Here is a 16,441-nt window from a genome sequence, read left to right on the forward strand (position 1 = left end):
GGTGGGCTTGTGAGCAGACAAAGATTGCTCCTGCTGTTGCTCTGTAGCAGAATATTGCCTCTGGATCATACAACTCACAGTCTATGAACTCAAACCTAATCATTCAACATCACCCAATGCTCTAGTGGAAGAAGCTCAGTGACAAGATTGTTCTCAGGAGTTCTCAAATACTGCAAAGTGGCTGGTCCTCTATAAATCTACATTTGCTGCAACTTGTTCTGATCATGAATTTATTTGTGGACTTCATTGAAGAAAAGAATGCTTTGGAGAGTCGATAATTTGTTGTTTTTTATTTTTGTTATTTTGTTTCTTCGACTGCAATTCACAACCAAAGAGTTGTGTGCATCTGACCTCTTGACCATACACTTGTCTACACTTGTTATAGTTCTGTGATAGTATGCTATTGCGAATGAAATGGAACAAAGGCATTCACAGAGGCTCTTCCTTCTCTTTGCAGGTTGTCAATGGAGACAAAAGGAGATGATGCTAAGCGGGTTTCTCATCTGCTGTGGGTTGGCAAGGCTCCGGAGATACGAGGTACGCGTACAGCATATCACCTAGTTGGATAAAATGGCCTAGAGAACTGGCTTGCGCTTACGGAATCATCCGGTAACTACTTGTTTATTCGGTCTCGCCAAATCGACAACCTTAGAGCCCCCGAGGAAATGACGTGGCAAGAGGTTTCGGTCCTATAAGTTGGAGAAAACCTGGATCCTGTCCTGGGGGTTTCAGAAGACGGAGGAAGCGTCCTCGCTCCACTCCATGTGCTTTTCTTCTTTCTTTGCGTCTCTCTCTCTCTACTCTTCTCTCTTCCATGTGCTCCTCGTCACCTTCTTCTTCTTCTTTGCGTTTCTCTCTCCTCTTCTCTCTTCCATGTGCTCCTCGTCACCTTCTTCTTCTTCTTCTTCTTCATCCTCCTCCTCCTCCTGCACACATTAGTTTCACCTGCTCGCTCGCTGTACAAGCCATGGTCTGCTGCTTCCTTCGCCACCTACTGCTGATGACTTTGCTTCTCGCCGTCGCCGGGTCCGACACCGACCCGGGAGACTTAGCCGCCATGCAGGTCATCGCCGCCGGCCTGGGAGCTAACCGCTCCCCCTCTCTAGCCTGGTCCCCCTCCGCCGAACCCTGTTCCGCCTGGGCCGGCGTCTCCTGCACCGGCGGCCGCGTCACGGCCATCCGGGCCGGCAACTGCAGCCTCTCCGGCTCCCTTCCCTCCGCCGTTCGCAGTCTCACCGCCCTCACCCGCCTCGAGCTCCAGCAGAACAGCCTCTCCGGACCCCTCCCCTCCCTTGCCGGCCTCGCCGCCCTCCAGGTCCTCCTCCTCCACGGCAACCGCTTCTCCTCCCTCCCGGCCGACTTCTTCACCGGCCTCACCTCACTCCAGTCCGCATTCATTGACAACAACCCCCTCGCCCCCTGGTCCCTTCCGGACTCCCTCCGCGACGCCGCCGCCCTCGTCAACTTCTCCGCCAACTTCGCACGCGTCTCCGGCCCCCTCCCCGCCTTCCTCGGCACCGCCTTTCCCGCCCTCGACCACCTCGGCCTCGCCTTCAACCTCCTCTCGGGCCCAGTCCCCGTCGCCTTTGCCGCTGCCCCGCTCCGCTCCCTCTGGCTCAACAACCAGCAGGGCGCCGCCCGCTTCTCCGGCGGCATCTCCTTAGTCGAGAACATGACCGCCCTTGAGGAGCTCTGGCTCCACTCTAACGACTTCTCCGGGCCGCTGCCGGACTTCTCCCAGCTCACCCGCCTGCGCGACCTCCAGCTCAGGGACAACCGCCTGACCGGCGTCGTCCCCAAGTCTTTGACCCAGCTCCCGTCGCTGAGCAAGGTCACCCTCACCAATAATCTGCTGCAGGGGCCCGTGCCCGTCTTCCCGAGCTCGGTGAAGGAAGTCAACGTAGACCCCAAAGGCGAGCGCTTTTGCCTTCCGAATCCCGGCGACTGCGATCCCCGCGTGACAGTCTTGCTATCTGTTGTGAAAGACTTCGGCTATCCTGCTAGGTTTGCCGAGAATTGGGTGGGTAATGAGCCCTGCGGGTGGTTGGGGATCAGCTGTGACGACGGTGGCAACATCACGGTGATCAACCTTCAGAAGATGGGTCTGAATGGGACGATATCACCGGACTTTGGATCGATTGCATCACTGCAGCGGCTGCTACTGTCGAACAACAATCTCACCGGGACAATTCCAGCTTCACTCGCAAGCTTACCATCTCTCAGGCAATTGGATGTGTCGAACAACAACTTATGGGGGCAAATTCCGAGCTTTAGCAAGAATGTATTGGTGAACACTGCAGGGAATCAGAACATTGGGAAGGATTTGACTGGTTATAGCAATTCAAATCCAAATGTGTTATCTGATGCAAGTAGCAGCCACAATGGCCATCCTTCCTCTGTTCCTGTGGCCGTTATTGTAGTTTCAGTGATTGCTGTGGTGGTCGGAATTAGCCTTGCTGTGGTGTTGGGTTTCTGCTACTACAAGAGAAAGCTGCAACAGCGCAGCAGAGTTCAGAGTCCAAACACGACCGTAATACTCCCACGGCATTCGCGATCCGACCCAGACACGACTAAGATCACGGTCGCAGGATTGAGCATTGATGATGGCATGACTTTGGGCAATGTCCATGTTGTGGAGACTGGGAACATGGTGATCTCGATTCAAGTCCTTAGGAATGTGACCAACAATTTCAGCGAGGAGAACATATTAGGTCGTGGTGGATTCGGAACAGTGTACAAGGGTGAGCTGCATGATGGCACCAAGATTGCAGTCAAGAGGATGGAGGCAGGTGTGATGGGGACAAAGGGCCTAAATGAGTTCAAATCAGAAATCTCAGTTCTCACAAAGGTCAGGCATCGGAATTTGGTGTCTCTGCTTGGGTACTGCTTGGATGCAAATGAGAGGCTTTTGGTCTATGAATACATGCCTCAAGGGACGCTAAGTCGCCATCTTTTCGAATGGAAGGAATCGGGGTTGAAGCCATTGGAATGGAAGAAGAGACTAAGTATCGCATTGGATGTGGCAAGGGGGGTGGAGTATTTACACAGTTTGGCACAACAGAGTTTTATCCACAGGGATCTGAAGCCTTCTAACATTCTTCTTGGGGATGATATGAAGGCTAAGGTTGCGGACTTTGGACTAGTTCGACTTGCGCCAGATGAGAAAGGCTGCTCTGTCCAGACGAGAGTCGCGGGGACATTCGGTTATCTTGCGCCGGAGTATGCAGGTAATCCTTACTTCTAGAGTTACATGGAGGAGCATGACGAGGAATTTGCACCTATCTTTAATGAACTCCTATAAGTTTTATGCTACTCATTATGTTTTTGAACCTGAAAAAAATGAGAAGAATGTTGGTATAATCCATGTTTGCTATTTGGTCAATTATTTCTAAACATTATGTACAAAACATTACTCAAAAACTTCTAAAAAAAAAAAACATTACTCAAACGAAGAGCATCACCCTGAATCTGAAGGTTGTGGTGTGGTCGACTTAAGAGCATTAGTCGCTCATCATGTTCTTCTATTAGATGAACAAACTAGTTTAGAAAATTTGAGAGAGCACTTGTATTTTGTATGTGTCGTCAACAATCAGATTATGGTGCTGTAGGTATTATTGATGGTTATTTTGCCCGCAGAGGTAAGCCGATGAAATAGAAAAAGTTCTAATAGTACATGCATTCTGCATGTTGTTTCATGCATTGATAGAGCTTCTCTTAGTTTTTGGCCACATCAAACTAATATTTTCTTTTGTTACAACACATTAAGTGCATCATCTATTACATGTTTCTCAATCATGGACAAGAAATATGTATTTGCATGGACAAAAGAATTGACAAACCTTCATTTTACTTTTATGTCTTGGCCTTTTAGAGTCTTCACCTTGTAGTCAGGTTCGGTCATTCATGTGTAAAGATTCATAAAATTAACTGCGGTTAGCGTCTCATACAGGTCTAAGTTACCATGGTTTTCCTATTCTTGTGTTGGTCGAAAACATGAAATGTTACTGATCCTCCTAACTCATTTGCAGTTACTGGGCGTGTGACCACAAAGGTTGATGTGTTTAGCTTTGGAGTGATACTGATGGAGCTGATCACTGGTAGAAAGGCGCTGGATGAGAGCCAACCCGAGGAGAATGTGCACTTGGTGACGTGGTTTTGGAGGATGCTGCTTAACAAGGATGCATTTCACAAGGCCATCGATCCCACCATCGACCTCGATGAGGATACCTCAGCTAGCATCAGCACTGTTGCGGAGCTCGCTGGCCACTGCTGTGCTCGAGAGCCTCACCAAAGGCCGGACATGAGTCACGGAGTCAATGTTCTCTCGTCACTCGCAGAGCTCTGGAAGCCTTCAGATCCAGACTCAGAGGAAAGCTATGGCATCGACCTCGACATGACACTTCCGCAAGCACTAGAGAAATGGCAGGCATTGGAGGACCGCAGCCATGTGGATGGAGCCACGACCTCATTCCTCGCTAGCTTGGACAACACCCGCACCAGCATTCCGACAGGGCCACCAGGCTTTGCGGATGCTTTCACTTCGGCTGATGGAAGATGAGCTCAATGGGGAAAAAGAGAGAAACGAGTTGTACAAGAAACTCAAGTTTCAACCAAAGGTTTGTCCATTCACTTTGTTTCTTCTTTGGCTATGATTTGTTCCTTTTCTTTTTTCCTTCTTTAATCATGTATTGTGATTTTTAGCAGAACCACCCAGAAGAATATACCAAGATATGTTTTGATTTTTGGCTAGACAAGTTGGATGAATGGATAGAAATAATGATATTGCATGGAACAGAACCAACATGTCTCACTCTACAAACAATGATGTATTGTTGAGGAGGATTATACAATGCAGATTGAGAGAGGTTAATTCTTCCCCTCATTCTCATGATTCGTGTGCGAATGATGATAGTTATTCATGATATGAGCCACACCTGAGGCAAACTTGTGTTGCATTAGTCTGTGTGTGCACCCATATATATATATATATATATATATATATATATATATATATATGTATATATATATATATGTATATATATATATGTATATATATATATATATATGTATATATATATATATATATGTATATATATATATATATGTATATATATATATATGTATATATATATATGTATATATATATATGTATATATGTATATATATATATGTATATATATATATGTATGTATTTATATATGTATGTATATATGTATATACATACATATATACATATATATACATACATACATACATATATTTATATATATATATATATATATATATATATGAATGGTAAATTTGATATTTTAAATTTTTTGGTTGGACACATATGTAAAATAAAAAACAAAAAAACAATAACCTCCTTTCTGTTGGATGTCTCCATCTCATCGGAAGGGGTTTTGTTCGATTAGGCTCGCTCTCTCTCTCTTGCCAATCACGAAATGATGGCGGTTGCCGCGTCCTCTATCTTCATCGTACTCGGCCCCGCGGCTCCCCTCGCTCTCGCTCCTGTCCACATCGGTTGCACCCCCGCGATCGAGAGATGGAGGCCTCATGGAGCTGGAGGGAGCCGCGCGTGGCAAGAGAATGAGGGGCCGACGCCGCGCCACCACATGAGTACGTGAGAGACCGACCATATTGCGTGGTCCCGGTGCAACGGCTGCGGCTTAAATCCCAGTGAAAGCTATAAAGGGGCTCAAAAGGCCGATGTAGGGAAGCGAGATAGAGGCGGTGTTCGATGCCTACAACCTCAACCCGCAGCGCTTCCTCATCGTAGACCCTCTGCTTTCGCCTATAAAAGGATAGGATCTCTACGGGTTGAAGGGTGTTAGTGTGTTAGAGCGTTATAACGTTGACACGTATAGACGCATCTCTTTGAGGAATTCAGTTATTCTCCTCGACTCTCTCCCCAAAACCTACTCCCTAAATCCATCAATCTGTGTGATCCTGTGAAAGATAGGAGAGAGGAGAAAGAGTCTACTCTTCGCACTCCTTGCAGATTCCGCAACGCGATCGGATTAAAGACGGAGCCTGTAGCAATCTTGGATCACGGTGCTGAGCAGATCAAACAAGATCTCTGAACGGATGGCATCAAAAGGTATGCATCGTATAATTAGATCTATGTATTGATTTCAATCCTGGCATATAGGTTAATTCCGCATTATTGACTTAGCATAATAATAGATTTTTATGCTTACAATTGGTATCAGAGCGCGATTTTTGAAATGATGCATTAGATCTGTAAATTAATTTACGATGCATAATTACCTTTATTTTCCAAGAACTGTTAAGCAGTAATGGTCACCGTCGACCTCGCTGCAAATCTGCGGTTACGCCGAGTAGCGTGGGACATCACAGAACTTGTCCCATATACGGGCATCACAGAACCCCGTCCACGTGACGGACATCACAGAACCCCGTCCACGTGACGGCATCACAGAACCCCGTCCACGTGACGGCATCACAGAACTCCGTCCGTGCGACGGCATCACAGAACACCGTCCGTGCGACGGCATCACAGAACTCCATCCGTGCGACGGCATCATATCACAGAACTCTGTCCGTGCGACGGCATCACAGAACTCCGTCCGTGCGACGACATCACAGAACTCTGTCCGTGCAACGGCATCACAGAACCCCGGTCGCACACGGCCAGAATCCGTCCATGCGACGGTCGGCCGCACGCAGGCAGACAGCCCAGGTGGCGGCCATGCGTGAGTTGGCCGTGCACAGGCGGCGGCCGCGTGCTGGCAGCAGCCACCCGCGGGCAGGAACCGCCGCAGCGGCAGCGGCCGCGCGTGAGCAGTAGCAGCCCCGCGGCGGTAGCGCCGTGGCGGCAGTGGCCGCGCACAGGCTAGAACTGCCGCTGGCAACCGCGCAGAGGCGGTCGCTGGCAGATTAGGGTTTTGGCATATTTACATTTTTGTCCTCGAGGCTAGGGTTTTTTTTGAAAATTTACAGTTTTACCCTTTGTAAATATCGTAATTACAGTTTATGTTCTGTCAACATATTTACGGTTTTGCCCTCGGGTCTAATTTCTGCCAAATTACAGTTCTGCCATTCGCATATTTTCGATTTATATCCTATCAAATATTTTTGGTTTTTATCATTATGAAATTGAGAAATTTAGGTTATATTCTCAATTATAAAATTGATAAATATCATTTATTATAATTATGATTAATTTTAATCATGATTATATTTTTTTTGATTATTTGATTGGATTTAATTTTGATTAAAAAAAATATAAATTAAGGTTTATTTTATGGTTTTCTCATATGAATTATTCATTATATATGTGGTAAATAAAATTAAAATCCAATTATTGTTTTTTGGAATTTTTATTTATTTATTCATATGTATATGCTTGAAATTATCATATGAGTTTTATTAAAGTTCAATAATTATTATGGTTATTTATTATTGAACTTCTTAGCATTAAATTTCAATAATAATTATTATTATTTATTATTGAATTGCTTTGTATTAAAGTTTAATAATTATTATGGTCATTTATTATTGAACTGCTTTATATAAATGTTCAATAATTATTGTTGTTATTTTATTATTGAATTGTTTTACATTATTGTTCAATAATTATTATGGTTATTTATTATTGAATTATTTTGCATTAATATTCAATAATTATTATTGTTCTTTATTATTGAACTGTTTTGCATTAGTATTCAATAATTATTATGGTCATTTTATTATTGAATTGCTTAGCAAAAATTAAATAAATTGATGAATATTATTTGTAATTCATTTCCCTAAGTTCTATCTGACTAGTAGCTGCCAAAGTGGCCTAGGATGATAAACTTTTGTGATATGAATTACAATAAAAGTTTTATCATTTATAGGATATTTTTATTTTATATCATGACATTAGTCTTGTAGCCACCAAAGTGACCTGGACTAATTACTTATAAAATAATATTAAAGAATTAGTCCTAAATGATATTAAAGAAATAATATTTATAATGTCACATATAATTATGAGATTTAGATAATCCCAAAGGAGAATCTAATTCAAATAATTATGTGATGGGGTAGGATGATACTATTTTAGATATCCTTGCAGTTTAGGGTTGTATACCCAAAGGTAACAATACCTATTCCTCAAGGATGGTATCAGTCCTTCAAAAATATTCTTGAGTGAACACTAGATATGTCAATATTTCACCCAAAGGTGTAATATAGATGATATCAATAGTTCATCAATTTTTGACAAACTCAAAGCATTAATGTTGTTATATATCATTTTGTAGTGGTACTTCCGCATATATACTCATATGCTTCAAGTGTCCCTGTACTTTCTGGATCAAATTATTCAGAATGGTTAGAGCATGTGCAATTCACACTGGGTGTATTAGATCTTGATCTAGCATTACTTGTTGAAAACCCTACAGACTTGACTGATGAAAGTACTGCAGAACAAGTTAATGAAATGAAGGCTTGGGAAAGATCTGATACGCTTAGTTTAATGTTCACAAGAATGACAATTGCAAATAACATAAAGACTTCATTACCGATTGCAACTAGCGCAAAGAAATATTTAAAGGTTATTGAAGACATATTTAAATCTGCTGATAAGTCATTGGCTGGCACATTGATGAAAGAACTGACTACGGCTCAGTATGATGGTACTCGAGGAATTCAGGATCATATCCTCAATATGGCTGACAAAGCTGCAAAACTTAAAACATTAGGCATGAATGTTGATGAATCTTTTCTCGTGCAATTTATTCTTAATTCTCTTCCTTCTCAGTTTGGCCCATTCAAGATTCACTATAATACAAATAAGGATAAGTGGGACTTGAATGAGTTGACTAGCATGTGTGTTTAGGAAGAATTGAGATTAAGGCAGGAAAATTCATATAATGTTATGACGATTACTCAAGGAGGTGGTAATAAGAAAAGAAAGTTGAAGCATCATCCATCAAAGAGATTTGCTAAGTTTGGAAATGTTAAACAGACTAATGAAAAGAAAGCCTTTACTGTAAAGTGCTTCTTTTGTGGCAAGAAAGGACATGTGAAGAAGGATTGCATTAAACGCAAGACTTGGTTCGAAAAGAAAGGTATTAACTCGACCTTTGTATGTTTCGAATCAAACATTACAGAAGTTCCTTCTAACACTTAGTGGATTGATTCCGGTGCTTCAACTCATGTTACAAATAACATGCAGGGATTCCTTTCAATTCGGAAACCAAAAGAACATGAAAGATTCATCATTATGGGAAATCATCTTAAAGCGAAAGTGATATCAATGGGAACTTATCGTCTACGCTTAGAGACGGGTCACTTGATGGATCTTGTTGACACATATTATGTCCCTACAATTTCTAGAAATTTGATTTCTCTTTCTAGAATTGATGAGTTGGGATATTGTATTTCTTTTGGTAGTGGCAAACTCAGCATATTTTACGATTCAATAAAAGTTGGTTTTGGAATTCTGTGTGATGGTTTGTACAGAATTAATTTGGATCTTGAGTTTGCAAAGACACTAATGACCCTGCAATCAAATGTTGGATTGAAACGTAGTTTCAATAATGAAAGATCTTCTATATTGTGGCATAGACGTTTGGGACATATCTCCAAGGAAAGAATTGAAAGATTAGTGAAGGATAATATTTTGGAACATTTAGACTTCACTGATTTTGATATTTGTATAAATTGCATTAAGGGAAAGCAAACTAAACAAATAAAGAAAAATGCCACAAGAAGTAAAGAACTCCTTGAGATTATTCATACTGATATCTGCGGACCACTCCATATTCCTTGTTTTAGTGGAGAAAAATATTTCATCACATTTATAGATGATCTGTCCAGATATGACAAAGTTTATCTAATACATAAAAAGTCTCAAGCCGTTGATACTCTTGAAGTATACATAAATGAGGTTGAGAGACAATTAGATAGAAAAGTTAAAATTGTTAGATCTGACAGAGGTGGTTAATTTTATGGCAGATATGATGGATCTAGTCAGAATATTGGTCCTTTTGCTAGATTCCTAGAACAACAGGATATTTGTGCTCAATATGCATTACCAGGTGTGCCACAACAGAACGGTGTTGCTGAAAGGCGAAATCGTACTCTGATGGATATGGTTAGGAGCATAATGAGTTACTCCTCTGTACCTGAGTCGATGTGGGGTGAAGCTCTTAGGACAGCTATGTACATCTTGAACAGGGTTCCTAGCAAGTCAGTTTCATCGACTCCATTTGAGTTATGGACTGGTAGGAAACCCAGTCTGAGACATCTACATATATAGGGGTGTCCTGCAGAGATAAGAGTATTCAATCCACATGAAAAGAAATTGGAGCCAAGAACTATTTCAGGATATTTTATTGGTTATCCAGAAAAATCCAAGGGATACAGATTTTATTGCCCTAATCATAGTATGAGAATAGTAGAATCTGGTAATGCAAAATTCCTAGAAAATGGCGAAATCAGTGGGAGTGAAAAATCTCGAAGGATTAATTTTGATATTGAGGAGATTCAGGTTAATTCTCCCATATCATCTCCTGTCCGAGAGATTGTTGTTCCTCAAATCAATGAGAGTATTGATGAGGGTGAACAACAAAATAACATCCAAGAACTCTCACATGATGTTGATGTCGCCGCTGATGATCTTGTAGAACAATCACAATTGGCAGATTTGAGAAGATCTCAAAGGAAAAGGAAACATGCCATTTCTGATGATTATGTTGTATATCTACAAGAATCAGATTATGATATAGGAATAAAAAGAGACCCCTTATCGTTTTCACAAGCCATAGAAAGTAACGATTTTGAAAAATGGTACGATGCAATGAAAGAAGAGTTAAAATCAATGGTACAGAATGATGTCTGGGATCTCGTTGAATTGCCCAATGATTGTAAAAGAGTCGGTTGTAAATGGGTCTTTAAGACAAAACGTGACTCAACGGGCAATATCGAACGATATAAAACCAGACTTGTGGCCAAAGGTTTTTCTCAGAAGGAAGGCATCGACTATAATGAGACTTTTTCTCCTGTTTCTAAAAAGGACTCATTGAGAATCGTTATGGCATTAGTAGCTCATTATGATCTTGAGTTGCATCAGATGGATGTGAAAACGACATTTCTGAACGGGGATCTGGATGAGGAAATCTATATGGAACAACCTGAATGATTCATAGAAAAGGGAAAAGAAAGTTGGGCTTGTAAACTTAAGAAATCCATTTATGGCCTTAAACAAGCTTCCAGACAATGGTATATAAAGTTTCATAATACCATTACTTCCTTCGGATTTAAGGAAAACACTGTTGATCAGTATATATACCTGAAGGTAAGTGGGAGCAAGTTTATTATATTGGTCTTATATGTGGATGATATTTTACTTGCCAGTAGTGATCTTGGTTTATTGCACGAAACCAAGATATTTCTCAACAAGAACTTTAAGATGGTTGATATGAATGAGGCATCCTATGTCATTGGCATTGAGATATTTAGGGATAGATCTCAAGGATTATTAGGATTGTCTCAGAAAGGATATATTGATCGTATCTTGGAGAGATTTAATATGCAGCTTTGCTCAACCAATGATGTACCTATTACTAAAGGTGAAAAATTCAGTCAAAACCAGTGCCCAAGAAATGACTTAGAAAAGAATCAAATGAAGAATATTCCTTATGGATGCGCAGTTGGAAGTCTACTATATGCTCAAACCTGTACAAGACCATATATCAGTTTTGCAGTTGCAATGTTGGGAAGATATCAAAGCAACCCAAGAATGGAACATTGGAAAGCTGCAAAGAAAGTAATGAGATATCTACAAGGGACAAAAGATTATATGCTCACATACAGGAGATCTGATTAGCTTGAAGTAACTGGATATTCAGATGCTGATTTTACAAATTGCCTCGACAGTAGGAAGTCTACTTCAGGATTTGTATTTATGTTAGCTGGTGGGGCAATTTCTTGGAAAAGTGCAAAGCAATCGCTTATTGCATCATCAACAATGGAAGCTGAATTTGTGGCATGCTTTGAGGCCACAAATCAAGCTTTATGGCTGCGAAATTTTATCTCAGGACTTGGTGTAGTCGACTCAATTGCCAAGCCGCTGAAGATATTTTGTGATAACACCGCAGCAGTTTTCTTCTCTAAGAATGGCAAGTACTCTAGTGGTTCCAAGCACATTGAGTTAAAGTACTTGGTGGTTAGAGAAAGAGTTCTCAAGTGTCAATTGAGAACTTGAGCACCACTATGATGATTGCTGATCCATTGACAAAAGCCTTACAGTGCAAAATATTCAAAGAACATGTTCTTAGAATGGGGCTTGTGAGCAAGTCATAAAGGATATGGTGATGCATGTTTATGTGGATGCTATTATTGACATTTTACTTAATTAAAGTTATATGTTTCTGCTATCCTGTTTACATTTATGTTTATGCATATTATGGTTGAATGTAATAACAGGATTGTCTTGACAAGATAAATTACAGGGGTCATTATGGACTATGTTAGGAAAGACTAACAATGTTGTGATACATAGAAGGGAGTATGACATTGATGAAATACAACCGCTATGACTCGCATTGATAGTTGGACTTAATATAGTATTATTGTGATTATTGGACTTATTGGCTTATTTTTAAAACATGGTCATGTATAAAATGCTTTTCAAAATTTTTTAGAATCCAATTAGATAAAATTATTTTCAAACAAATTTTTTGTTTTGTTTGTTTTGATTTTGTATCTCTTTTATATCTTATCAATTAATGGGCCAAGTGGGAGAATGTTAGAATATGTGGCCTTTTTATAATTGAATAAGATATATAATAGAATAACTAATTGGGTTCCGTTGCGATATTTTAGCCAATATAAACTAAGTCCAGAATTCAGTTATTCTCCTCGACTCTCTCCCCAAAACCCTCTCCCCAAATCCATCAAACTGTGTGATCCTGTGAAAGATAGGAAGAGAGGAGAAAGGGTCTACTCTTCGCACTCCCTGCAGATTCCGCAACGCGATCGGATTAAAGACGGAGCCTGCAGCAATCTTGGATCACGGTGCTGAGCAGATCAAACAAGATCTCTGAACGGATGGCATCAAAAGGTACGCATCGTATAATTAGATCTATGTATTGATTTCAATCCTGCCATATAGGTTAATTCCGCATTATTGACTTAGCATAATAATAGATTTTTATGCTTACACTCAATGCCGTCGACGACATGGTTGACGGAGCCTTCGATTTCTGCCTCCATTTCCGTCTTCGTCTCGTCCTCTTCCCCTTATTTTTCCCATTTTGCCCGATGTGTGTCTTTCACCTTCGTCACCGATCATTTGTCTGTTTTCTTCCAGGCAAGCACCACAAATCACTGCCCTTGGCGCCGATCGGTCTGAGGAGCTAGCCAAGGTAAGTTACTTTAGTGCGAGTTTAACCCTATCTTGTTGTTGATCCCATACAATGTCCACCTTCTATTGTTGCATGATATTTGATTTGTTTCTTTTTTAATGATCCTTTAGGAATGGTGAAGACCACGGGGCTAATTACAAATTACTCATGTAACTAGCTATCTTTATTATTTCGATTCATATATTTTCAAAAATTATATTATGATTTTTATATTTATGAAAGTAAAATAATGAAATCGTTATATAGGATTAAAAAGATAATTTCATAAAATTAAAAATCAAGAAAAAGAAAGAAGTTTTACTGGAGCAACAACGTTAAATATTTCACTTTGTAAATATACAAATATAACTTTTAAAAATATAGGGATCAAAATATTAAATATAACTAATTACATGAGATAATATGTAATTAACCCAAGACCACATGATATTATAGTGATTTTGAACTTAATTACATTGTCATTTGTACTTAGAGACAGTGTTACTTAGTTCGATTAAATATCGATTTTATTAAGTATCTGTTGAAGAAAGAGGTCGATCTTGGTTTTGCAAGAACATATTGTTTACTGAAATTTTACAGTCTGATAAACCATTAGGATGTTTAGGTTCATTTGGTAGTTTGCTGCTGTTCATATCCTCTGATCTTCTAAGGACATTTAAGCAACTTGTCTGGTTTTTTTTTTTTTTTTTTACTTTTTATTAGTTTTGGTAGCTTGGACACTGTGAGATTTGGTAATTAATCATGTATTTCTTCACTAAAACTTCGGTGTTCTTAGTTGCTTCTTCTATTATTTATATTGTGAACTAAAATAAAAATAATGTGATATTGGCTTATTGAAAAATAGTTGGAAAGTAATTTGCATATACATGATGATTGTCATTGGTTAAGAAAGAAAGATCATACATCAAATCAGGCTGAGGTTCTCAAATTAATATGATAAGTTTTTCAGTGAGGTAATTGTTGTTCGTTTATATCTATTTCTCAGTTACTTTAGAGTATTGTCTCTCATAGTATCATGGAAGCTTGATTATTGACATTCTTTTTATTAACTGATAACTAATATAGATATGTTATTGATCACACATCTATAGGACTTGGGAATCATCATTAGTTAACAAAACAAGATCATACATCAAATCCTGCTGAGGTTCTCAAATCAATGTGATAAGTTTTTCAGCGAGGTAATTGTTGTTCGTTCATATCTATTTCCCATCTACTTCAGTTTTGTCTCTCATAGTATCATGGAAGCTTGATTAGTGACATTCTTTTTATTAACTGATAACTAATATAGATATGTTACTGATTACACATTTATAGTTTTCCTACCGATAAGATCCTAGGGTTTTATCATAAAAGAAAAGGGAGAAAAAAGGATGATTACTTTGAGAGGATCGATCTCCTTGATTACTTCGAGAAAATTAACCTCCAAGGGTTTGTCAAAAGACTGACTAATATTTCATTGCTTGTTAAAAATAAATAGATACATTCCTATTTATATAGTTCTAACTAGAGTTCACTTGGACTCTTAATAATAAATAAATATCAAATAAACTTATATCCAACTTTTACTGAACTAAATAAATTCAATATACTATTATTTAAAACTCAAAAAATAAAAAGATCATAACACTAACAAAATGATAATTGTTATTTTTTTTCTTTCTAATAGGGTGTATCTTCCCTTCATCACTTATTCATAAACGAATGAACAAGTGGGGGAAGTACTGTCTTCGTTTTTATATTGTTTTAACCAAGGTATGTAATTTCGAATAATATCATCCGATACGAGCAGTACGTATTGGTCCGTCAGCTTATCGGTACATGGAACACTCGTTACCGGACGGAACTATATATATATATATATATATATATATATATATATATATATACCGAGCATACTGCTTGATATACCGTACCGCACCGAACGAACATCGAAACTCGGTACAAAATTACATACCTTGGTTTTAACTAACTTCAACAAATTAGTAAATAATATAAAACCATGGAACACCCGACACGACCACTTATTTATATGATCTGTTTCACCCTGCTTTTGTTTTCTTGCCTTTTTATTGTTTTATATCTTGACACTGAATCTGCTGTTGTTTCAGAGTTAGCAGAATCAGCATCCAAGCTGCATCAGAAAGTGGCAGAACTAGAGAGCAATAGATTGGAAAACATGAAACAAGAAAAGGTTTGGAAGAAGCACAGTTTGAGCAGTGACAAACAGATGGTTCCTGACAATGGTAAAATTCCTCTTTCTCAAACAAATTATTAAAGGATGAAAAGGATGGCAGACATTCATTCACATGTTTTTGCAGGCATTTCATATACAAAGCTTGAAGATATTTAAGAAATTGTAAGCATTTGAAGGAACACATAATACTGGATTCTACCATTTTGAAATAAATGTTAAACATTACCTTATAATATCATGTTGTGTCTATTTTATGTGTACTACATGTCATCAAATTCTTGTCGATGCAAAAAAAAGAATAAAAAAAGGGCTGGCAATGGCATTTAAGAAATAGTAAGCATTTCTAAGGAAAACATGATATAACATCTTGATGCTTGTTCGTTGCAGAAAAAGCTAGCTGTCGTAGTTGCAATCACCAAAGTTCCCAGTGGTCAGCTTGTTGTTTAAGAGAATTTTATGGTTTATTCTTATGTTTAGTGTAGCTACCTTTTGCTAATTTGTGGCAGTACATATGAGTGCATGCACCTCCAACACTGCTGCCCACTGATGAGCCAGTTTTAGATGACCTCCTCCATCCCAAGTTTTATGGTTTTGTTCTTATCATTGGGAGATCTAATGCTATGTATGAAATCAATCGCATACAGCACGAGTCGAAACATCCAACATATGGCAATGATGTTTTTACTTTTCAGGTACCAAATGATATCTAACAAGGCTCCGTCGACCGTATCGTCGATGGTTTTAAGGGCTTCGTTGAGGAAGCGCTGCGGGTTGACGCTGGAGGCATCGAATGGTGCTATGCTCCATCGACATTTTGAGCCCCCTTTTTAGCTTTCGCTGAAGGGAAGAAGTGGCAACTGAG

At 39.4% G+C, this 16,441-nt stretch overlaps 1 protein-coding gene and 1 long non-coding RNA gene across 4 annotated transcripts; both read left to right on the top strand.

Annotated features, from left to right (window-relative positions):
- Positions 1–44: 44 nt before the first annotated feature.
- LOC135629079 (receptor protein kinase TMK1-like) lies at positions 45–4,888 on the top strand. Of its 3 annotated transcripts, none has more exons than XR_010493150.1 (3): positions 45–3,227; positions 4,029–4,616; positions 4,702–4,888. XR_010493150.1 is itself a non-coding variant. In XM_065136243.1 (2 exons), exons 1-2 carry the CDS (start codon positions 815–817, stop codon positions 4,556–4,558), a joined length of 2,943 nt encoding a protein of 980 aa, XP_064992315.1. In that variant the 5' UTR covers positions 45–814; the 3' UTR covers positions 4,559–4,888. The 3 variants fall into 3 exon arrangements, 1 of the variants encoding a protein (XP_064992315.1); XR_010493149.1 differs by having other exon boundaries at positions 4,705–4,888; XM_065136243.1 differs by having other exon boundaries at positions 4,029–4,888.
- A 7,870-nt stretch (positions 4,889–12,758) lies between these two features.
- Positions 12,759–16,404, top strand: LOC135629100 (uncharacterized). Its single transcript, XR_010493158.1, has 5 exons — positions 12,759–13,078; positions 13,328–13,382; positions 14,474–14,563; positions 15,494–15,628; positions 16,272–16,404. It is a non-coding gene; the product is annotated as an uncharacterized LOC135629100 (long non-coding RNA).
- The last annotated feature ends 37 nt before the right edge of the window (positions 16,405–16,441 follow it).

This window comes from Musa acuminata, chromosome BXJ3-1 (genome assembly GCF_036884655.1).
Source record: "Musa acuminata AAA Group cultivar baxijiao chromosome BXJ3-1, Cavendish_Baxijiao_AAA, whole genome shotgun sequence".
NCBI lineage: Eukaryota > Viridiplantae > Streptophyta > Magnoliopsida > Zingiberales > Musaceae > Musa > Musa acuminata.

What these genes read in the sequence shown, in the direction of transcription:
- LOC135629079 (XM_065136243.1), top strand. Translation starts at nt 815, where the DNA reads ATGTGCTCCTCGTCACCTTCTTCTTCTTCTTTGCGTTTCTCTCTCCTC. An exon ending in TCTTGCGCCGGAGTATGCAG is followed by an intron (nt 3,228 to 4,028) that starts GTAATCCTTACT and finishes ACTCATTTGCAG; the next exon opens with TTACTGGGCGTGTGACCACA.